This window comes from Stenella coeruleoalba, assembly GCF_951394435.1.
Source record: "Stenella coeruleoalba genome assembly, chromosome: 9".
Lineage (NCBI taxonomy): Eukaryota > Metazoa > Chordata > Mammalia > Artiodactyla > Delphinidae > Stenella > Stenella coeruleoalba.
The window spans coordinates 49400399-49425717 of NC_137155.1; the positions used below are offsets into that span (position 1 = coordinate 49400399).

General features: G+C 40.3%; 1 protein-coding gene across 3 annotated transcripts in view; it reads left to right on the top strand.

The window, feature by feature from the left end:
* Nucleotides 1-25319, top strand: part of CDK6 (cyclin dependent kinase 6) — a 233371-nt gene that overhangs the window by 141886 nt on the left and 66166 nt on the right. For all 3 annotated transcript variants that reach the window (XM_079932223.1, XM_079932222.1, XM_079932224.1), the window contains exon 5: nucleotides 18379-18488. In XM_079932223.1, the coding sequence (XP_079788349.1) occupies nucleotides 18379-18488 (110 nt within the window). The remainder of the gene's footprint in view (nucleotides 1-18378; nucleotides 18489-25319) is intronic.

The following is a 25319-nucleotide window of genomic DNA, read 5'->3' on the forward strand; positions in this document are numbered from 1 at the left end:
GAACTTCTCAGATCGTTTAATATGTCAGTATGTGAATTTCAAGAGAGTAGATTTAGCATATTCCCGAAGTTGTTTGATTTAGAACTGTTTTTCATGGAACATCTCTGGGCATTATTGTCCTCTAAATTCCCTTTGGGAAACAGGTGTATAGACAATCAGAACTTAACGATATAGCCAAATGGGTTCCTCCCTCATTTTCTCCAAGATACTACCAATATTCATCTCTTACTGGAAATGTCTTTGCTGATAGGAAATAACGATGGAATGATTTGAGGCTGTTTTTGAAGTCAAATGTAAAATTTCACAGATTTTGTATGTTTTCCTCAATAGGCATAACTTTCTGGGCTGAGTGACAATATTCCTTCCCATCTTTTCCACTATACTTTTGCAGTCAGACACTAACGCCCCATAAGTGCAGGAACCGAGGTTCATTCACTAGCACAGAGTGCCCACTGTCAAGTAGCACTTTGCAAATGTTTATCTATCAAATGAAGAAAATAATTTTTACAGTCGTTCGTGTTTCTAAACAAAGGAAAATGGTACCACATGTATACTGATTATTGTCCTGCAGTGCACCCCTCACCCCCGAAATAGTTGCCATGGTTCCCCATGTTTAAATTTCATGCCTGGGTGAATGTGAACGCAGGCTCACCACAGATGGAAACGTGGCTACATGACCTCTTCAGAGGGAAATGTGGCAACAGGGGCCAATAGCTTAGGGTTTGCTTCTTAACTAGGCTACAGGAGTATATACTGACAGGTATGGTTCTGTACTTTCGTTTATAATGATGTTTCAGCATTTTGTTCGTAGAGGAAATGTAGTAAAAACCACTGTCCAACAACTTCTAAAGCTTTTATATTATTAATATTTTAACTTAGAATCTTGGCAGAAACATTTCAAAATATTTTTCTGTTTAGTTTCCCTATTCAGTACCCAAATTATCTAAGAACTCTGTATAAATAGTTTGTACACCTCCAGAGAAGGACAAACAGATGCTTAAAGAGTTAGGAATTTGCTAAAGTCAGATGTAGCAGGAGCAAAAGTGAGAAGAGAAGCCTAACGTTTAAAAAATTGTCTTTAAGCTATTGAAGCTTTAAGCTATTAAGCTATACACAAATGATATCATTATTGATTCTGTCATTTCAAAGAGTCTAGTTAGTGCTTTAATAAATCCAGACTATATTATTTTTTGGAACCCTATATTCTTATAAATGATCAGTCAAAAGTATAAGAGGTACCACAACACACTAACTTGACTGGTTGGGAATATCAAGTGGTGGCAAAGTTATGGAGAAACTGGAACTCTGATGCATTCCTAGTGGGAGTACAAAATGGTTCAGCTACTGTACTTGAAAAGACTATTTTGTAGTATCTACTAAATATATGCCTTCCCTCTTAGATAGATAGATAGATAGATAGATAGATAGATAGATAGATAGATAGATAGATAGATAAAGATATCCAAGAGAAATGAGTGCTGTGTCCAATAAGAGACATACACAAAAATGCTCATAACAGAATGTTCATTCACCATAGCCAAGAACTAGAAACACCCATCAACAGAAATAAAAAATGGCTAAATAAATTTTGGCATGTTGTCACAATGGAGTACTACACAGCAATGAGAGGGAACAAACTACTGATATGCACAACAAACTACTGATATGAACAAGTTGTTAATAAGACAACTTACTTATTAAGTTGAGGAAAAAAACCAGACACAAAAACTGCATGTTTCCTTTTATATGAGGTTCAAGAAGAACCAGCAGCATTAATCCATGATGATGATAGTCAGAACAGTGGTACAGGAATGGTATTGGTTAGGAAAGGCACACCACCTTCTGTGGTGATGTAAATATCCTATGTCTTGGTCTGAGTGGTGGTTAACTAGGTGTGTACATATGTAAGGGTTGGGGGTAAGGAGATAGAGAAAGGGAGAGGTGGCAATAGGTAGCTAAAACTTATTTGCTGTTTATGAGAAATTTCCTCCAAGGTATGATGTATAAATTTGATTCTGCTTCCTTATTTATGAACCTGAAACACCTTTTGTACCTTCAGAATAATCTAAAAACAGATGTATTTTTTTTCTTCCCTGGTTTTGTTTTGTTTTTGTAGTTTGGGAAAAGATTTGCAAGAACCTCTTGGTCATAGGTTGAATGCCTGGTGTGTGGGAGACACTGTACCAGGCTTTGGAGATCCAAAGATAATTAAGGCCCAGTGCTGCCACTGAGTCTTGTCGGGGTGATGGAGGTGGAAACAGATTCTTATGGTCACATCACACATCAGCAGGGGCTATAAGAGAAGTGTGCTTTGGAAGTACAGAGCAAGGAGCCTCTCTCTCTTAGAATGTTCTGGAAGGCTTCACAGAAGGCACCACTAGGCCCTGCTTCTGTTTTTGCCATGTATCAGGGCCCTTGATGTATAAAGCATCTACAACGGTGATTTAAGGCTGCTTTTCAATTACTGAAGAATAATTAAAATATTTTATGTAATCTTCACGTTTCCTTAGATATCATTGTAATCACTTCTTAGACCATTTTTCAAAGCCCTAGCAGTTTCAAGGATAAAAGAAGCTACCTGCGACAGATTTCTAGAAAGCAGCAACATTCTTTGAAATGCTTGTAAATGGAAAAGCAGTCTTTCTTCGAATTAGCTCTGAGGTAAACGCCATTATACCCAAACCGGAGAGTTACTTTTCCTTTCAAGTAGTGTTTGCATATGCAGCTACCACACTGCCCAGAACACACGTACAGCATGAGCTCCTGAACCTAGGTGAGAAGCCTTCTGCTGGTTTTTATGTTCACACATGTATCTCTCCTGATAGCGGATGTACCTAGAAATACTCTGTAGAGTCCTTGGTATTAGTGTGGTTCTTCCTAGAAACTGAGACAGTTTTAAGAGAAGCATCTCAGCTCATCAAGGGCAAATGAATTCTGTACTTTATACGTATTTAAATAACAGAACTATACTCCCTTTCGATGATCCTTCTCCTCGCAGAGAAGATGCAAAGATGTTAAAAATTCTGCAAGCATAGAAAAGTGTTTTTTAAAGAAAGAAAGAGAAAATAAAGGGCTAGGACACATGTTACCTATCAGACTCATCTCTTTTTTAGTAATTTCGAAATCAGATCGTAAAATCTAGAATGATGTCATCACATCCATACAATTACACTGGGTCTTCAAACTTGAAAATATCTTATGCCCAGTGATGTGAATTTTTTATTTTTTTTTTACTTGAGTTTGATATTATAAAATGGTGGGTGATAGTATCCAGGTGGTCCAAACTGTGTATTTTCCATTCTCCTGTTTCCACAGCTCTAGTCCTCTGTGCATTTTGCTCTTTTATCAAGTTAAGAAGGCACCCTCTTTACATGTGCCTGCGTAAATGGATGAGGGGTGAGTCTGAGGAAGAGTCTAGCTTGGGGAACTGGTTAGAGGGGGATTTCACTTGCAGAGATAGGGAATACAAAGGAAGAACAAGTTTGGGAGGAAGGTCTTTGCCGTGGCCGCAGAGAAGGAATATTCTGGGGGGACAGCATGAAGCATGCCTCCGGTGATCACACAGAGCACTGCGGGTAGGGAGGCCTTCCCGGCCCGCCACCCGTGACCCTGAGTCCTCAACCAGTGACATCTTGGTGAAATCCTTTGGGGTATTATTATCCTGGAAAAAACATTTCTTTTGTTCCTGTCAGTTCTTCGGTTTAACTTACATTGCTATGGAAATGATTGTTTCTTTTTTTTGGCGGGGGGGGGGTTGTTTTTTGTCTTTGGCGCTCAGCGTGGCTTACAGGATCTTAGTTCCCTGATCAGGGATCGAACCCCAGCCCACAGCAGTGAAGGCGCCAAGTCCTAACCACTGGACCACCAGGGAATTCCTGGAAATGACTGTTTTAGAAATACAGACATTTAAAATTGTAATTAGGCATAAGACCAAAAAAATAAAAAAAGAGCCAGTTATTCAGTCTCCACAGTGAGGAGAGTCAATCTGAATCAGATAAACCCTGTTTCAAATCTTGGTTCTACCATTTACTAGCTGATTGGGTCTTGAACAAATTGCTTAACTTCTGGAGACTCAGCTTCCTTATCTTTAAAAATAGAGTCACTGCAGGAAAAAAGACACAGACGTAGAGAATGGACTTGGGGACACGGGGAGGGGAAAGGGGAAGCTAGGATGAATTGAGAGAGTGGCATGGACATATATACACTACCAAATGTAAAATAGATAGCTAGTGGGAAGCAGCTGCATTGCACAGGGAGATCAGCTCCGTGATTTGTGACCACCTAGAGGGGTGGGATAGGGAGGGTGGGAGGGAGACGCAAGAGGGAGGGGATATGAGGATATATGTATACGTATAGATGATTCACTTTGTTATAAAGCAGAAACTAACACACCATTGTAAAGCAATTATATTCCAATAAAGATGTTAAAAAAAAAATAGAGTCACTGATACTCACTTTATACCACTAAACTGAAGATGCTATAAGGGGACAGATGAAGTCCATCCAGCACAGTACTTTACATCTTCTGTGCCTTACAGATGTTTTCTTTCCCTCCTTCTCTAGCCCACCTCTTTAACCTCTAGATGGGATAAAAGTGAAAAATTTTTAGAGAAGAGATCACAAAATAACACAAAACCCCACAATAATCCATGTGACATTTAACAGTTCTTCTTGTCAGAAAATGCTTCCTTCTTTCCAACCAGAATTCCTAATGTTGCAGTCTAAGTCCTCTTCGTTGTGGCCTTCTCCTATTTTGTTTGCAGTTTTAATCTTGCTAAACAAACAGCATGAAACATCCTAATCTTCAGGAGCATATTTTCTTTAGTTCTTACCTTTAATAGCTAAAGCACAAAATATAGTGGGAGCTCCAGAATCCTCTGTAGACCTTATCTTCATTTCTGGTCACCCAGATTGATTAGTTAGCATGTATCTCTGTGTACCTTCTAGATGAAGATGTGTTAAGTAGAAACTTTGGGGAGAGTGGGTATTGCAGAATGAACTGTACCTTGGTAGCTCCTTCCAGCTGAGGAACTCCAAATCCTTCCCATTTAAGGAAAGTAGTGCCCACAGATTTTAAGATGTTGAAGAATGTTTGAGCCTGCACTTCGGTTCTAAAACTCTGCTTCCATTTCCCTCATCATTTGTACTAACCAAATAAGTTGCAAGTGTTCATTTAATAGTTTACATGCAGCCTGTGTAAGGATGAACATAGTAACCAAGGAGGAAGAAGGCATGGACTTTAGAGACATTCAGCTGTTTTCATCATAAAAAGTCAATTTGTAAATTCTCTTCCAAGTCTTGAGTGATGATGTGGCCTCCCAAAGCATATAGATTTTCTTAAGAGTTAAAAAAACAACTTTTAAAAGGAAACAATGAGCTCTACAGCCTGCCATATCCTGTGTTCAGAATAATTTTCATTTCTATTTATCTGTGAAGGTTGAAGGAATGTCTACAAATATTTGCTTGGTTTCTATGGTGAAGGCAGAGAGAGATCAAGTGTGTGATTGTTCAGTGTCAAAATCAAAACTACACTATACTGTACTTCTAAAAAGAGAGTTTGTTACTTGAAACATAATAGACATTTAGCAAGTGGTAACTATTTTAAGTTTCACAAGTTCAGGATGAAATTTAAACAATATGGCCTGAAGGAAAACATGGGCCCTTCAAGCATTTTAAAGCTTCACTTTTCGAAAATAAAATGGTCCTCACACTTTATTAAAAACTCATCTGTTGATTAAAGATAATGTTGGTGGACTTTCAGGATGCCTTGTGTGGGTATGGGGGCATGACCATTGGTCTGTAAATTTCTACTATACTAGAAACCCCTGCATCCTGCCCTAGGTTATCCCTCCTAAATCTGTAACCCTCCATTCTGCTGTCTTCTGGCTATGCATACAGTTTTGGAGCAGACGCAATGCCTTTGCCAGGTGCTGGGGATGAAAAGTCTGCTTAGAAACAGTCTCTACTCTCAAAGGGCTGATTTTAGGTCTAGGAGGCAGTAAGTACACAGTGAATGGGATACAGTGTGATAAGCGCTATGTTTCCATGTAATTGGGAGGACTAGGCAGGGCAAGATTCACAAGAATTAAGAATGGGATGAGAGGACATTCCAGAGAAAGGTCTCAGTGTGTGAGAAGGCCATGAGGCATGACACAGCATGCATGTTTGTACAACCATAAAGCCTCTGAGCGGGTTGAGGAAGCTTTCCCGTGAAGGAGGAACAGGCGATAAAGCCAGAGAGAGGGTGGGAGCCAGATCATGAGGGTGCCATGGGTCAGCTGCACTTGAACTTGACCCTGAAAGCTCTCAAGGATGGTTAAAGGATTTTAAGCAGGTATGGAGTGAGCACAGCTGCAGATATAGTAGAGAGGACAGAGTAGAAGGAGGCAGACTGGTAGGAAGAGACCCCAGAGGAAGCTGTTGGGCCTGCAGGAGAGGACAGGCTCATGGTGGAACTGTCAGGATCTGGTGATTTCCCTGATAGCGGGGGTGAGTGGGAACCTGGGTAGGTGGTGATTTTGCTGTCAGAGAGAGGGTATCTAAGAGGAGAAGCATGTTTCAGAGGAAAGACAAAGCGTGCATTTTGGAATTGAAGGACCTATGGGAGTACTGAGTGGTGATATCCAGGAGACGGTTGGATATGTGTGTCAGATACTCTACAGAGTATGGACTTGAGGGTTATCCACAAACGATGCTCCCCAGGAATCGTGCATCACGTAAGAAAAGCAGCGGCCTTCTCTATAGCCTTAGAGAAACAATTATTTAAGGGACTGATTGGGGAAGAGACCGCCAAGGAGTTACTGGAAAGTCACTAGGACAGGACCCTGGCATTCTGCACTTATATCACTACACAGACCCAACACACCCACCCCAGGTTCTGCTTCAGCCAGCTGATTTGACTTGCTGCTTTTCTAGTTTGTGACCACCCATCCAGGACTAACAGGGTACCTCTCATAGAGTGGGCACTCACATGATGAACTGAAGTTCATTTGGACCTTTAAAGGCTTGATGTCTAGAGTAACACCTTTTTTAGGTAGATCTGCTTAGACATTAACAAAATGAGAGAGAGGTGTAAGGCTCAGAAAGAGATGGTAAGTGCCACTGATACCATGAAAGGTCAGAGCCTGGATCCTTGAACTCCACCTTCATTCATTTGGGTGAATGACCCCCTTCAGTGGGTCATTATCATACCCCCTTGGACGCAGGATGCAGGCCTCTGTCTGCTGAGTACCTCTTCCCCAGAGATTCCCTTCATCTCTATCTCAGCTTATTTTCCCTCTGCCATTGCTCTTTGAGTCTTCTTATGCATCCTCTGATCAAATCAGGTTCAGCCTCACCTCCCTCCACAGATCTAGTTCCTTTTTCAAAAATTCATGATTACTGAAAGGTCCTCAATTATTACTAGACATTGTAGTCCCCATATTCTCCAGACTAGAGGACTGCCTCTGTCCACCATCAGCACTGCCCCCAGGAGTTAGTTCCCTGTGGTTCATTCATGTATCCGATCATCAGATAATTGGTGAGCACCCTCCATGCATGACACTATATATATACTGTGGCTGGTGAATTGAATGACTGTAATGGAAAATAGAAAGGGTCAAGAGCTATAGAAGTACAGCAGAAGTTCAGGGGCGAGCGATCACTTCTAGCTGAGAGATCAGGAAAGGCTTCCTGGAGGAAGTGATATGTGAGAATTCAGAACAGCAGACACTCAAATAAAGAATGTCCCACAGAGAGAACCACAGAAGCAGTGGCCAGGTAGCTGGAAATCAGCACATCTAAGTGGGAGCCAGTGGCCCCAGGAGAGTCTGCACAGCTGAGGTTCTGGAAAGACAGACAGCCTTCCTGCTGGTAGATGCACAGTAGAGGCCATGATCGTAATTGGCTCAGTGCTGAGAATCTCGTTTTTGTGTAGACTTCGGCCATTTTTTGTCATGTATCAAAACATCTTTTTCTGGCCTTTAGGTCAGAAAATGCATCCAGTTGAGGTGACTCCATTATTATTTGTTGCCAAGTACTTTGTGTGTTAACTTTTATTGGTATTTAACCCTTTTAATAGTTCCCATTTAACTGGCTTATAATGACAAGACTGTGCTGGGAAGAATTAAAATTCTGATTGTTTGTGATATCTTAATTTAAATGTCTGATTTTAAAGAATTGAATTTTGAGACCCTTTAGGAAAAGTCAGTGAAATTACCACAAATTTTTTTTTTCTTAATTTATTTTTGGCTGCATTGGGTGTTCGTTGCTGCACATGGGCTTTCTCTAGTTGCAGCGAGCAGGGGCTACTCTTTGTTGCATTGTGTGGGCTTCTCATTGTTGGTGGCTTCTCTTGCTGTGGAGCACGGGCTCTAGGCACGTGGGCTTCAGTAGTTGCGGGCTCAGTAGTTGTGGCTCGCGGGCTTAGTTGCTCCGCGGCATGTGGGATATTCCTGGACCAGGGCTCGAACCTGTGTCCCCTGCATTGGCAGGCAGATTCTTAACCACTGCACCACCAGGGAAGCCCATTACCACCACCAGTTTTGATTTTCACTTTGCAAAAGCATAGAAGTCTTCTGGAGGGAAGGAACGTACTAGAGAGTTTTATACTGGTGTGAAGCAAATAAACAGCTTAGAGAACAGCTTAGAAAGCCTTCACTTTGACAACATAAAAATCCTGAGTTATTCCATATTTCTCAGAAATCATTACAGAAGTTTACATTTGAGACTTGTTGAAGTCAGCCCCAGAAGAAGAATCACCACACTGGTCCCCCCCATAAGTAGTCACTAAACCAAAGGTCAGGCAAGGATGTCTTGGTTCTGTACAGTATATGCATTTTTAAAATCTTCACTACCATTGCCACATCATTTAGGGCCTCTTAGAATGCTAACAGAAATCACCTTATAGAGTATCCAGTCTAAATGTCCTCTTTGACAGATGTGAAAGCTGAGAAAAAGTCGCCACCCACACTCGTTTCTTCATCTGCAAACTGGATGTGTTAGTCAGGGTCCCAACAGGAAATAGATGGCACACTCAAAATAAGACACTTCAGGGAAGGTTTTTTACAGAGACACGATTTACAAAGAAGTGGATTCAGGGGAAGCCCAGCGAATGGTACTAACTTGAGTCTTAGTTGCATCAGACTGTTACCATTCCCAGGCTTGAAGCGAAGATAGGGTGCAGCTCCTGGAGTTGGGTAGAGTGGGCTGCCCGGGATGGACATTTGATTTTGTGATGGCAGCACTGCCAGCTCTGGACAACCTTGCTGGGAGGAAATCAAGGTGTTAAAGACTCAGCCTCACTCTTCTCCTTCTCTCCAGACTCCTGCCTAGGCTTCCCATTGGCCAAACCCAGTAGGAAGCTGGGGGCAAATGGTAGATACAGATCCACCTGTGAGCACTGGGCCCATCCAGAGAGGCAAAAGAAAGATAGCCAGCACAATGTGCATACCATGCTTTTCTGCTCTTTAAGCATGTAGCCATAGAATAAGGATGACTCAGATAACATCTACTAAGGCTTTCAGGATCTTGGTGAAAGGGTACATGAATAAAAGACTGTAAAATCTAATATTAAGTAAGAATGCTTTACTCTGACATGTATTTTGAGTCAGAGTTGGCCTTGGCTCTACTTTATCTTATACTGTTATTGAACTGTTTCAAAAAAAAATGTGAATAGAGATCAAAGCAGTTTAAACAGATATGTCCACTTGTGTAAATATCCTTGAACTCCCCCATCTTCCGCTCCCCCTCCTGTTGCCAAATCCATTCAGCACCTCTAGAGGCTGTTAATACATGTAATGATTGTAATAAACATAGTATTTGCTTTGGTTCCAGCTGGCTCCAACCACCAAACTCTGTCCATAGCTCCTATTGTTAACTTTGCTTAGTAGACAACTGCGTTGTTACCATTAGAAGCCACCTTTGTCATAGATTTCTAAGTGTTGATCTTTATACATTGTATTCATTGTTTCCTTCAACATCTTTTGACAGTTACATTTTGTGTTTAAGGATATGTAGAATTATTAAACTTAGAGAACATGTAAGTAGAAGTTAATTGATTACATTGTTGAAAATGTTCCATATTACTTCATGCACTAAAACCCTGAAACATTTTTATCAGTTTTGCCTATTCTTATAAAACCTCCAATTAAAAACTAATAAATCTTCTTACCTGTGACTTAACTGATTTTAAGTTAGGCAGTCTTCCATCAGAAGTTTTTAGAGGTACAGGACTATAATAGTTCCTAAGGAAACAATTTATATTTTACTGTGCGGGAAATTTGTTCTCAAAAACTTGGAAATTACAGAAATTGTCATTATTTGAGATATTTTAAATTACAGTGACTTAAAGTAAGGATTGAGGGACTCTGGGTTAGAGAATGGACCAGCCACATAAATTAGCAAGTTAAAACTGGGGAAGCTCTTGATACATGAGATAATATTATATACATAGGGAACAACTATTAGATTTATGTATACTGCAAAAGGCAGTAATACGTTATTTTAAATGTAGGCTCTAGGCAGTGTTGAGGTTATTTTCTTGGAGAATTAACTAGAAATGTACAATTCATACTTACTTTGGAATTGAAGCACATTGAATTCTACAAGGGTTAAACCAAAAAAAGATTTATCTTTAGACAAACGCTGATAGTTCAAATAGAGTATAAACATAAACCTAATAAATGAATCTAATTCCTCTCACCTTGTTACAATGATTTACACATAAACCAAGCAAAACTCTTAGGGATACCAAAGAGATTTTTAAATCTTAACTTTCATTGAAGTTATCAAATGGGAATTTGATGAATACATGTCACACCATACAGAGCACTGTGGTGGTTCAGAAGTAAGTTTTGAAGTTATAGAAACCTTTTTCTTAAACCTTTTTTTAAGGAAATCATTTAACCCCAAAGGATAGTTGCATTTTTGAGATTTGTAATCTCTTTTAAAAGTTCACGTTAAAATATTTCAAAGTAAATTTAAATTCTTTTTCTGTTGGTTCTTTAATTACAACCTGTATGTTTGCCTGTTGATTTGCGGATGTTTGGAATACTGAATGAAAGGTGCCAGGTTGGATGTTGAGGAAGGAGCACAAGGTTGAAATCAGTCCCAGGGAGAATCCCAGCTCTTCCAACGTGTCAGCTCCATGACCCTGGCTAAATTACCCAACCTCTCTGAAATTGTTTTCTCAGCTATAAAATGTGCTTACCGACAGCAGCTGACTGATCTTGTGCCTCTGAAATTGTCGTCCAGCCCCTCCTTTCCTTTCCACTTGCCACCTCCCACACTGCCATGTTTCCACGACAACTGTCCACTTAAAGCTTGATGTCTATGTATAGAATCCTGGCAGACATTTTTGTATGCATAAATGATTATTATATTTACACCGACACGTAATCTGTTAATAAAAATTGGAAAATATTTTGTACTGCTCCAGAACTTCTCTATTCACTTAACAGTGAATCATGGACATCTTTTTATGTGAGCAGCAATGAGCAGGATGAGAACTAGCTCATCTTTTTTGATGGCTGAATAATATTCCCCTATTGGGAATTACTGTGGAGTAAACATTCTTGTGAATACCTCTTTGTATACTAGTCTGAATATTTCTATAGGATAAATTCCCATGAATGGAACTCTGCTTCAGAGACATGGGGACTGTTAATTTCATAGATACCACCAGACTGTCCTCTAAAAAGATTGTGCCAATTTGCAATTTAAAACATACAGGGTTCCCATGAATTTATGGTTACCAGGGGGAAGGTGGGGGGAAGGGATAGATTGGGAGCTTGGGATTGACGTGTACACACTGCTGTATTTAAAATAGGTAACCAGGGGCTTCCCTGGTGGCGCAGTGGTTAAGAATCTGCCTGCCAATGCAGGGGACACGGGTTCGAGCTGCAACTAGAGAAAACCTGCATGCAGCAACGAAGACCCAACGCAGATGAAAAATAAATAAATTAAATAAATTTTTTAAAAGTTAAAAAAAATAAAATAGATAACCAACAGAGACCTACTGTATAGCACAGGGAACACCGCTAAATATTCTGTAATAACCTAAATGGGAAAAGAATTTGAAAAAGAGTAGATACATGTATATGTATAACTGAATCACTTTGCTGTACACTTGAAACTAACACGGCATTGTGAATGAACTATACTCCAATGTAAAATAAAAATTATAAATAAATAAAATAAAACTTACAGGTTCCCATACCATGACTGAATAGTGTCATTCTGTCCTTTCTGCCCATCAGGCAAAAATGATACCCTCTTATTGTGATGGCTTTCTTCCTTTCTTCCTTCCTTCCTTTCTTTCCTTCTCTCCTTCCTTTCTTTTCTTCCTTTCTTTTTATGAGATTGAGTATCTTTGATAGTTTTTTCTTCTTTTGAATTGTCTTTTCATATTTTTTTATCCATTTTTCTGTTGTATTGTTTTATTGATGTAATTTGTTTTAGATGTTTTCTCCCAGGTTGTCATTTATCCTTTCCTTTACTGTATTTACAGTGTTTGGTGAAGAAAATTTCTGGGTTTTTTGTTTTTGTTTTTTTAAATATATTTATTTACTTATTTATTTTTGGCTGTGTTGGGTCTTCGTTGCTGCCCGCAGGCTTTCTCTAGTTGCGGCGAGTGGGGGTGCGCGGGCTTCTTATTGTGGTGGCTTCTCTTGTTGTGGAGCTCGGGCTCTAGGCATGCAGACTTCACTAGTTGTGACTCGCGGGCTCTAGAGCGCAGGCTTAGTAGTTGTGGTGCACCAGCTTGGTTGCTCCGCAACATGTGGGATCTTCCCAGACCAGGGCTCGAACCCGTGTCCCCTGCATTGGCAGGTGGATTCTTAACCACTGTGCCACCAGGGAAGTCCAGGATTTCAGTTTTAAATAGCTGGATCTATAAATCTTTTCATCTCAAGCTTCTAGATTTCCCGTGATGCTGAAAAGGCCTCCACATCCCAAGGTCCTCTTATGTTTTCTTCGAATACATTTTTCTAGCTCTCCTTACATTTAGATCTTGCATCTATACAGTTTCTTCTTATACATGGTATAAACTAGTGATCAAACTTATTTTCTTCCAAATGGGTGGCCAGTTGTCTTGCTTTCACATATTCTAGTGCATTTTCTCTCTAAGGTGAAAGAGAGACCACCTATAAGAATATCTTATAAATATCTTGTAAATATCACCTGTAAACCAGTATCTCATTATCTTGCTGGACTTTATTCTTTTTTTGTGTGTGTGGTATGCAGGCCTCTCACTGCTGCGGCCTCTCCCGTTGCGGAGCACAGTCTCCAGACGCGCAGGCCCAGCGGCCATGGCTCACGGGCCCAGCCGCTCCGTGGCATGTGGGATCCTCCCGAACCGGGGCACGAACCCATGTCCCCTGCATCAGCAGGCGGACTCACAACCACTGCGCCACCAGGGAAGCCCCCTATTCTTTTTTTTTTTTTAATCTGTTAGCACCTACTATTTTATTTGCTGTATCTTAGATTATATTTTGGTGACAGAGGACAAATCCCCTTCATCCTTATTTCTCAAACTATTTTTGGCTCTTCTTAAGTGTTACTCTGCCAGAGGCACCTGATTGTCAAAGTTAACTTACTCCCCAAAATCACTGGTTTGTCTTAAATTTTTGTGTTAATACAGGAATAATGATTATCTTTATGATATGGCTTTTTCCCATCTTAGTCATGGTCTGTCTCACCATTTATTTAGATTTTATTTTATGTTCTTCAATAATAGTATATCATTTTATTTATATAGATCTTGCTGTTTTTTAATTCCTCAGTGTTTCACATTTTTTTTGTTACTATATGAATGGGATCCTTTTTTCCATTATGTTTTGTAACTGATTTACTAGCATTTGTGTATTTACTTTGTATCTTATGTCTACCATCATCTAAATTTTTATTATCTGAATAATATTTTTTGTAATAAATTTTATTTTCTAAAACATAAGGCCAATGTGTATAAGGCAGAAACCCTTAGAAGTACAAGGAGATTCTGGGGGAAGGAAAACACAAACTCAATTCTCTTTCAAAGTTTGACAAATAAAGTGTAGAAAAATATAAGTAAGGATCTGTATGAGACAAACTCTGTTTAATAAAGAACTTTACTCTTAAAAGAGAGTATTCTCCTTACACCCTACAGAACAAAAGCCAGTTATGTGCATAGTCATAAAGAAAAGAAATTCTAGGGACTTCCCTGTTGGTCCAGTGGTAAAGAATCCACCTTGCAACGCAGGGGATGCTGGGTTCGATCCCTGGTCAGGGAACTAAGATCCCACATGCTGCTGGGCAACTAAGCCCAAGCGCCACAACTACTGAGCTTGCACGCCTCAGCTAGAGAGCCTGCGTGCTGCAAACTACAGAGCCCACTCGCCCTGGAGCCTGCACGCCACGACTAGAGAGAAGCCCATGCACCACAACGAAGAGCCCGCACGCCTCAGTGAAGGTTTTTCTAGAGAAAACCACATGTCATGACTAGAGAGAAGCCCGTGCACCACAACGAAGAGCCCGCATGCCTCAATGAAGATCCCTCATGCCGCAACTAAGACTCAATGCAGCCAAAAATAAAATAAATAATAAATAAATCTTCTTTAAAAAAAAAAAAATTCTACAGGTTACATTCTCTGGCTATGATGAAATAAGACTAGAAATACAGCAGCTAACAGTTAAGTGTAAATAATCTGATCATATGGAAATTTTAAAACTCTTTTCTAAATAATTCTTCAAATTAGTTTATTCTTGGATTAAAGAGAAAATTAAAGGTAAATTACATATTATTTAAAGCTGAACAAAAATGAGGACAGTTTATTTAATAATATATAACTAAATGTTCTATCACTAACCAAAACTAAAATAATAAATTACCCAAGTTTCAACTCAGAAATAAATTTTAAAAAACAAAGAAACTAAAAAAAAAAAAAAAAAACAAAGAAACTAAGAGGGGGGATTTAAAAAGATAAAAGTAGATGTCAACAAATTATTAAATAAAACAATCCTCCCAAAATAGAAATAAATCTTGAAGTCAGTTTCTTTTAAATAAATAATATAGCTAAACTCCTGACAAACCTGATTGATACAAAGAGAAATATTTTTTCTTTCTCAGAAAACCAAGAAAATAGATGAGATTAAAATAATTACAAGAAATACTGTGTACAAATTTAAGCCAATACATTTTAAAATCTAGATTAAAGAGTTTCATTGGGAAATTCCTTATTATTACCAGAATTGACTCAAAAAGTAGTTGAAACCTGAACAGACTAACTACCAATAAGAAATTCACGAGATTGTTAAAGACATAATGCTAGAAAAGATCCAGATCCAGATGGTTTTATGAGTCCTTTCAAAGGACTGATTATTATGTCATTTATAATATTCCAGAATATAGAAAAGGATGGAAAGTTTGCATATCCTTAATACAAACCTGAAAAATTACACACAAAAAAACTATAGATCAGTCTCATTCATCAGTATAAGTTTATGTCCTAAAATAAACATTGACAAATAGAATCCAAAGATCTAGTAAAAGAATAATAAACCATGATTAGGAATGATTTATTCCAAGAAGGGAAGGGTGGTACAATATTGGGAAATCTATTAATGTAATTAATATATCATTAATAGAATAAAAGAGTGATCAAATGGTCATTATTAATAGACATTTTAAAAAGCATTTGAGGGGCTTCCCTGGTGGCGCAGTGGTTGAGAGTCCGCCTGCCAATGCAGGGGAGGTGGATTCGTGCCCCGGTCCGAGAGGATCCCGTATGCCGCGGAGCAGCTGGGCCCATGGGCCATGGCCGCTGGGCCTGCGCGTCCGGAGCCTGTGCTCCGCAGCGGGAGAGGCCACAACAGTGAGAGGCCCGCGTACCGCAAAAAAAAAAAAAAAAAAAATTTGATAAAAATCTGTTACCAATTTTGAGTGGTCACTAAATTTTAAAAGGAATAGAAGGAAACTTCTTTAATATATCAATATTTTTCTTATTATTTTTGTTGTCTAATCATTTATTTGATTATCATAAGTATCACTGATTAAAGTACTGAAAATGAAGATAGTGCTACCTAAAGTGTTTTAGAAAGGGTAATCAATCAGAAATCACAGACTCTTTAGAACAGCTTAAAATAATGCTGTATTTGGATTAAACTTTTCATCTCATATGATGTTAGACTTTATTTCGAACTGAAGTGAGAAGATAAGTATGTGATCTCACAATATCTGTGTATGTCTGTAAACCACTGGAGTGGAACTTTATGGACAGTTTGCCCCTGCACTTTGGTATACAGTGTATTAGAGAAATAGGGAAATGTTCCACCAGCTAGAAATATTGGTAAAGCAGAAATAAATTATTTAACTAAAAACTAGCGCCCAGAATTGGACACTCTTCTTAACAAAAGTAGTGAGTATCTTCTTTTGGGGGGTTGACTGGTAGTTGAATTTTGCCCACTTATCTTCTAGGAATGATTGCCTTAAAATCATCAATTTGGTATTTGTTAAAACACAGTTGTTATGTGCGCAGTATTATGATGGGCATTTACAGGAATAATGATGGATGAAATTGGGTCCATGCCCTCTGGAAGGACCCATATTATGAACTACTTTACAAAGTATGATTTTTAGGTGGCAGTTGGTTCAGGGAGGTGATGATGTCAAAACTGAGCTTTGTAGGGTAAGCAGAATTTCAGCCTGTGAAGGAGAAAGTAGAGCTTCCCAAACTAGAACAGTGTCAACAAAAGCATGGAGGCAGGAACTGGAGGATAAGTTTGTATAATTGAGTGGTTCTCAAACCTAGCCAAGGGTTAGGGTTACCTAAAGAAGTTTAAACAAAAAAAAAAAGAAGAAGAAGAAGAAAAGAAGAAGAAGAATTTCAGTGGACCCACCCATGGAGATCTAATTCAGTTAGGGGCAAGATAAGGGCCCAGACACATGTGTTTTTCTAAAAGCCCCATGGATGATTCTGATGTATAGTCAGGGTTGAGAGCCAGTAGTGTGGACTCGTGCGGGAAGGATATGGAGGTACTTTATGATCACTCACAATCCTGTGAGTTGACTGGACTCAACTGGGCAGTTCTTCTGCTCCATGTGACATTGGCAGGGGCACAGTCACCTGGGGGACCAGTCAGGATGGAATGTCCAAAATGGCTAACTCACATGGCCTTTCAGCTGAGAGCTCAGCTGGGGCTGTCAATTGGAACATCTTTGTGGGCTTCTCATTGCATAGCAGCTGGGTTCCAAGAGGAAGCATCTCAAGAGCAAGCATTCAAAAAGGCCCAGGCAACCAGACTTCCTATGACCTATAGCTTTGGTAGTCTCAGATGTTACTTCCACCATATTCTGTTGGTCAAGCAAGTCACTAAGTCCAACTCAGATTCAATGGAAAGTGAACTAAACTCCAATCCTTGATGAGAGGAGTGTGCATATAAGGAAAGAAGGAAATTGATGGCAACCATTTTTTTTTGAGAATTGCTACTGCAGTCTTTAGGCACTAAGTACTATAGCATCAAAGTACATAAACAGAATTTCAGGAAATTTAGACATCAGTGAAAGTACAATTTAAGTAAGACAATAAGTAATGATAAAAGGAATCTGAATAATATAAAATGCTTATGTAATAGATTTATGTATTGAATTCCTTTATATACCTTCATTTCAGACATCCATAGAATTTCTGCTCCCCACAAAAAAGAGGCATTTGAACCCCTATATACTCTTATAAATGTGGAGCCTTAATGATATGGTTGTGTTTGTTTTATCTATTATTATACAGTGCTCAGTATTAAATGGGGTTCTTCCCATATTGGAATCTCTTCCTCTGGATGACTTTTTACACATGGTATAAACAATTGGGTTATACATTCTCTCTCAAGTTCTTCTTCATGTTTTGTTTTCTGGAAAGAGTGGCATTGAAGGGGGCTTTATTTTGATTCCCCACAGTCTCACGATAAGAGTAGTTTTGACTTGTTCGGGTGCTTTGTAGACTTCAAGGTCACCATCCAGCAGCCACTGGAATAATCTTCCAATTTCCCCAAATTGCTGACGTGGGAATTGAGCTGCAATCGTTGCCATCATCTGTTTTCCATGTATTGTTTTTTAAAGCCCCTTAAGAAAGAAAGAATTGTTTTAAGGTAAGGGTTTGTTTAAGTCTTTGCTTTTGCTTTCTGAAACTCAGTTATTTTATCATACTAATAAGACACCCAGAGTCCGAGGTGAGAACCCAGGTGGTGGGGGTGATGTAATTTCCTGGCCTGTCAGTGATGAGTCCTGGTTACTTATTGCTTCTGTCTGTGTCCCCCATGTGATTTGAGGAGTTCTTTCCGAGCTGAGTCTTGGCATTAAACCACCCAGGGTGAGGAGTCAAGCAAACAACCGTCCCCCTCAGTAACTCTCCACTCCGTTTGCCGTTGCAGGTCGTCACGCTGTGGTACAGAGCTCCAGAAGTCTTGCTTCAGTCCAGCTACGCCACCCCTGTGGACCTCTGGAGTGTTGGTTGCATATTTGCAGAAATGTTTCGTAGAAAGTAAGAAATACCTTTTGTTTCACTCTGTCTCCCTTGGAAAGAAACGTTTCGGGTCTTGGATAATTTAAGTGGCAGCCTAGCATCCCTGTTTCAAGTAGGAACATGGTATCCAGCTCCACCTGCCTGCGGCTCCCACTTCCAAGCATGTCCTGAAACTGCCTTCTCAGTCCTTACAATGTAGTTGGGTGTGGTTGTAGCTTCCGGCTCTTGGAAACTGTTTGGAAGGGAACACTCCAGTGTTCATACAATTTATTTTGTTTTTGTTGGCGATGAGAGGATGTGGCAAACATGAAGCACGTTATGGTTTTTTTGTGTGAGGAAACATCCTCAAGGTGGACTTTTCCACAAGAAGAGGACCAGGGCTGTTAAGTATATGGAAATTTTGATGGTGGGTCGAAAAAACAAAATGTTTAGACTGAAAAGGCACAGGCAAGAAAGATGTCTGCGCCATTTCAGAATACTTTAAATGCTGTCATGAAGAGGAGAGGTTAGACATATTCAGGCACTATAGAGAGCAGAACCAAAGATACTAAAATTACAGAAATAAAGATTTTTGCTCAAAGGCAAAAAAGAAATCTAATGATTAGAGTTATCTGAAGAGAAGATCAGGGTTCATGAAAATAGTGCTTTCTCAATGGGTGTCCAAGAAGAGACTGGACCACTACACACTGTAGATGTTTTCAGTGGCATTCCTAGAATGGGTGGGTGGGCTAGATGACCTCCAGGGCCCCTCTGAGTCTGAAAGTCTGTGGTTCATTTGTTTGATTTTCAGGTCATAAGAAATAGCCAAACAATATAATAAAGATCTGCCAGGAAAATAATCCAGACCTGGGTACTAAATTCAGCCTGGTCAAAATTAAACAGAGAGCCTAATCATAATCTAATCTCTCTTTGTCTTCTATTTTTATTTCCATGGGAAAATGTGAGTTGGGAAGTTGAATATTTTCCCACTGGACATGTTATATTCAAAACGTAGTTACGTGCTAGCTCACAAGAAAAAGAGGTGGTCGGCCATTTCTTGCTTGTCTGTCTCTTTGTTTGTTTGTTTTAACCAAATGAAGTTCTGTGCATGTAACAAATTTGGGGAACTATTCTAGACCTCAGCAGATTCATCTGTAGCTCACAGAGGGGGATCATGGCAAGGTGATCAAAGTACACAGATGTTTAATGCAGGCCTATTGTGTGCCAATTACAGGACCAAACCTCTTTTCCTTGTGTTACCTTTTTATTCCTCACGATAAGAGATAACTGAGATGCAGTGGTAAATTTATTTGTCTAACATCAAACAGCTAAAAAGTATGAGGGGTATTACTCCAGAGGAAGTCTTGTGACTCTGGTGGTGTTTTTCTACCAAGGAGGGAAGAAAAAAAAAATATATTGAATTCAGCTGCAATGTTTGCCAAATAGGCTAAATAAGTGGTTTTGGAAGTGTGGTTCTTGGACCAGCAGTATCCAAAAAGGTGACCTTTTTTGGAAGTGCAAATTCTTGGGCCTCACCCCAGACCGACTAGATCAGAAGCGCTTGGGCTGGGGCCCAGCAACCTTTGTTTTCACAAGCCCTCCAGGTGATCCTAATTCATCCTCCAGGGTAAGAACCACTGAGTTTGGATGAGAGGATCAGCAGGAATGGTCAGTCGTTAAATGTGCAACTCCCAGACCTCTCTCTTGAAATTCTGATTCATTATTGGACTGAGGCCTGACGTTCTTGTTTGTTTTGGTTTTTTTAACATTTTTAAAAATATTTTATTTATTTATTTATTTGGCTGCATTGAGTCTTCGTTGCTGCACACGGGTTCTCTCTAGTTGCGGCGAGCAGGGACTACTCTTCATTGTGGTGCGCAGGCTTCTCACTGCGGTGGCCTCTCTTGTTGTGGAGCACGGCTCCAGGCACACAGGCTTCAGTAGTGTGGCATGCGGGCTCAGTAGTTGTGGCTCGAGGGCTCTAGAGCACAGGCTCAGTAATTGTGGCGCACGGGCTTAATTGCTCCGCGGCATGTGGGATCTTCCTGGACCAGGGCTCGAACTCGTGTCCCCTGCATTGGCAGGCGGATTCTTTAACCACTGCGCCACCAGGTAAGTCCTGGCATTCTTGTTTTTAAACGTGTATCATGTAATTCTTTTCATCAGGCAAGTGTGGAAAATTTGGGGTTAAAGGCTTATTGTCAGAACCAGGAATAATTTACTGTCAATATTGCAGTGTGGGAGTTGGGACAGTCATTTCAGTTCATCCTATGAATAAATTGGTGCAGCTGAGAGTTGATTAGAGAAGTATTTATTGGAATTACTTTGATGCGCCTAGGATTGTCCTCAAATGTAAAGATTGGGTCCTTCTTTTGTTATGGGGGAAGAATGATCAGTTATTTTTCAATAGTACAAAACTTGAATACCAGCCATCATTGACGATAAAAACAATCTTCTTCTGGAAGATGTTAAAAGAAAGATGAAATTTAAGATATGTAGTGTTAAAGTGTTCTCTAGTAAGGGATGTACTTTATTTTTAAGTATAGGTAGTCAGCACTTATGGAACAATTGCAGCCCAAATTTTCATTTTATAGCATTAAAACATTCTCCCACGGAAGTGGTAGTATAGTTGGTAATCTGGTCCCAGTCTAGCTTGCAGAGAATCCTGTATAACCTGGAACATATACAGAACATTATTTATCAAAACCTATTTTCTATTGACAACATTTTTTTTCTAGGGTAAAGTCCATTCTATGTTCCAATCCAGGATGACAGGAATACCCATCTCTTCAGGCCAGCATTGGGTCTCAGAAGGGAGACTCAGTATTGGAGGCTCAGAGAGAGACTCCTTTGACAACAGCAGCAAGTCTGCTTCACTTTTCTGGGAAAGTGGGATGTTGGGTAGAGACCCATTGGCTCTTCAAATGTGCACAAAAGAAAGTACTCCTCTCTTGGAGCTTTGCACGGAGATAGTAAATTGAGAAATAATTGCCGGGAGCGGGAAGCAATATCAGAATCCAGGCCGTGTGCCTTTAAGGCTGAAGGACAATGGATCCATCTGGGCCTGCCACCCTTCCTGGGGCGGGTGCTCTGTCTCTTAGGTAGTTCCTGCCGGTTGGGATGTGACCTTGAAAACAACCATGGGATCTGACCCTTGTTCCTGCTCAGTTCACGTTTGGTATTTCCTATGATAACACCCAGATATCTGAATGTGAAGCCTTCTCACTTATGCCAGCTGAGTTCAGGGGTCCAGCCACCGGCTTCACCTGCTTCCAGCTTAACTCCTGATTCAGTGCTGACCCACCTGTTGCAGTGTCCAGCTGAGAACTCACAAGCCGTGGATTCTCGAAGCAGACTCCCTCATTGCCTTAGGCTGACCCTAAATCAGGGAGTCCTGGTACGTGTCCACTCAGGGTTCCTCCTTGTTGCTATGGCAGTATTCCCAAATTGTGTCATCTTTTTTAACACGTTCATGGTTTTTGCCATATTCATGATAACTATACTTACTTAATTTCTTTACTATCTTAAATTAATTAACTTTTTATTTAGCCTCATCTTAAGCAAAAATATATAAAATCACAGAATTGATTAACCAGTTATTTGTCTAACATACACTAAAATTCATACATAACCCTTAAAATTAAACAATTTAGTCCATGTTCAGCCCCTGAAATCATCTCCCATATCACCCAGGTGTGTGTCACATGTTGGAAACAGATGTTTCATTCATTCTACAGATAACTTTACTGAGTGGCTACTATATGCAAGGTCCTTTTCTAGAGGGATAATTTACACCCTAGTGCAGAAGAGAGGCATTGCATTTGCAATTAGTCAATTAACCAGAGCTGGGGTAAATGCTGTGAAGTGTAGGTTTCTATGAATGGGTATAATGAGAAGCTGGTCTCCACAGAGGAAAGAGATTTCTCAGTGGAAGACTAGAAGTCAGGATTAACCTTCTCCAGAGGTCGTATCCTAGTTGTTTATATAAGAACATTGGTGAATAACCATTTATGCATCAGCAGGGCTCACCATCCTCCCTAATCTAGGGAGAAAAAAAGAAGCAAAGGGAGTTAACAGTTGTCTGTCATGTGACAGACCCAGGGCCGGGCACTTCACATCTATTATCTCACTAAACCCACATTCTGAGGACTGTTTTCCTGTTTCTAGATGATAAACCAAAGCCTTCCACAAGGAGTATAAATAACTTGTCCATAGGCATACAGCTCTTAAATGGCAGAGCCAAATTTGAACCTAAGTCTACCTGACTCTCTAACCTTTGATTTTCCCACTCTGCCATGTTTCTACCCTGGCTGTGGTTTTATTAGGTACCATACTTTTTTCTAGAATGTTTCATGCATTATTACAACGTAGCAGCAACAATATTTTAGGGAGGTCAAGAAGCAAACCACACATCTAATAGCTTTGATTTCTAGCCTTTCCTATAGTGGAAAGGCTGACCAATTTCTGTGATATTGTAAAGAACTGCATGCCTTTTATTCTAAAATGTGATACCTAGCAAATATGAACTCAGGAAAAAGAATCTTAGGGCAGATGGTTGACAAAGAGCCAGAGAGTTTAAATACCATCTGTCATTATTTTCTGGGTTTAATAATTGCCACACTGACCTTCAGTAGTGTTCTACGAAAGTAGATAAGAGTTGTTGGATCTTTTATCTTCCTCCTTTAACTCTTCATCAATGGGTGATCCATCTTTACTCCACATTGACTTTTATATATATATATATATATATATATATATATATAAATATAAATTTATTTATTTTATTTTTGGCTGTGTTGGGTCTTTGTTGCTGCGTGCGCAGGCTTCTCATTGCGATGGCTTCTCTTGTGGCAGAGCACGGGCTCTAGGCGCGCGGGCTTCAGTACTTGTGGCACGCAGGCTCAGTAGTTGTGGCACGCAGGCTCAGTAGTTGTGGCTCGCAGGCTCAGTAGTCGTGGCGCACAGGCTTAGTTGCTCCACGGAATGTGGGATTTTCCCAGACCAGGGCTCGAACCTGTGTCCCCTGCATTGGTAGGCGGATTCTTAACCACTGCGCCACCAGGAAAGCCCTTGAGTTATATTTTAATACTAAAAAACATTGCTATGAATTTGGTCAGTAGACAACTACCCAGCTTGAAGATTAGGATGAGATGGAGGGAGGGATGGACAGATGGATGATACCAACTGATTTTTAACTTCATGGCAAAATAGACTCACAAACGTTAACTCTCCAGGTATCTGTCCGTTGCCTTGTAGTCCTGGTCAGAACTATTGTCGGTGTGGTTTGAAAGTTATGGGGTTTTCCAAGTGACGGCAAAGTCATAAAAAGAAAACGCACATTTAAAAAATAAAACATGCTACTAATTCTTTGAATATGGAGATTGTGGTAAACAGATAGTAATTCTTAGAAGTTTTGAGTTGCCAGCTCTACTGATCCCTAGCTAAGAAATGCCAAATACCACCAAGAAGAACATACAGTCACTGTTCGAAGGAAACAAACAAGGCTTCATAGTTATACTCCCCCTTGGATGGTGGCCTCTCTAGGCTTGCCGTCATTGGTTTCTATGAATTAAACCCCCAGTAGCTGACAAACTGACAGGGAAACTGTCCTTTGTGGTTCAGTGGTCTGTGAGCAAATATCTTTAAAATGTCACTGAGTGCCTTGCCAACTGTCCTACTGGTTACTGTGTTGGTGTTCCCCATATTTGAGCGCTTTCCTTAGTGACATCAGGGAAATGAGGCCCTTGACCAGATGCCCTGAACACCAAGACACCAGCAGGCAAGCCCTAGTCTGTGAGAGGAAACCCATCACCTTAGGTTAGATCAGAACACGCGTGTGGAAACGAGGGCACTCACCAGACCTTCAGGTTTCTTGTCTTTTCTTGGATGTTTTCTTGGACCTCTTTTTTTCTTTAGAGAACCAACCAAATGGGAAGAACTCCAAAGAAGCGTTTTCTTGAGTGAGGAAATACCCAAGGTGGTACCGAGGAAAAGATCTTTTTGAATAATGCACACAGGGTAGTTCTAAGTAAGAACAAATGAGTACTCCCTTTTAATGTAATCAATGCTGATTTTTTCTTATTCTTGATGTGTATCTTACTTTATCATGAATTTGTTTTCATGGAGTATACTGACAAGCCACCATCAGGCCAGGTCTTTCCCTGTCAAGGCAGCTCTGCAGGCTTCCAGCTTCGCAGCCCTTTGCCACTCCGATTTGGCACCCAGAGTCTGCCTGCCAACCTGTTTTCCTGTTTCCTGACTATTTGTGGACTTCCGATAAATTAATCTTTCTATTGTCACCCTTTTCCAAAAACTTGCCTTAAGGTTTTCCTCCTTAGAACCCTTGCGCTTCTTTTATTCTGGGTGCCCACCTGCCCTCCCTCATCTTCCAAAGCTAAACCTAGAAGCTGTCTCTTCAGGGAACAGACCTGCCCCCGCTCCGGCCCCACCACTCCCCCCGCCATATTTTGTGTGCACCTGTCCAGCAGTGCTTTTCTCAGCCACATTCCGTCTGCGCGCACACGTTGTCCACACAGCTGCAGTCATTATGGATGCAGAGCACGTTCTTTCTGAGGAACCAGATACCTGAGTCCGTTCCAGCCCTGCCTCTGCCAGCTCTGTGACTGAAGGCAAGCCCTCGACCTCTGGAGCTTAGTGTCTTTATCTGTAAAGTGGAGAGGCCGGGATAAGACACCACATCCATGGCATTCAGACTGCTTCATAGAGACCTCATATTCCTGCCTCTATATAGTCCAGGAGTGCCCAGCCCTTCTTGTTCCCACACTCAGCTTTGTTCAGAGCAACTTGATTTCATCTTTTTCATATACTGGGCTTCTGAGATTTAAAAGGATTTTAAAACATGGGAGTAGA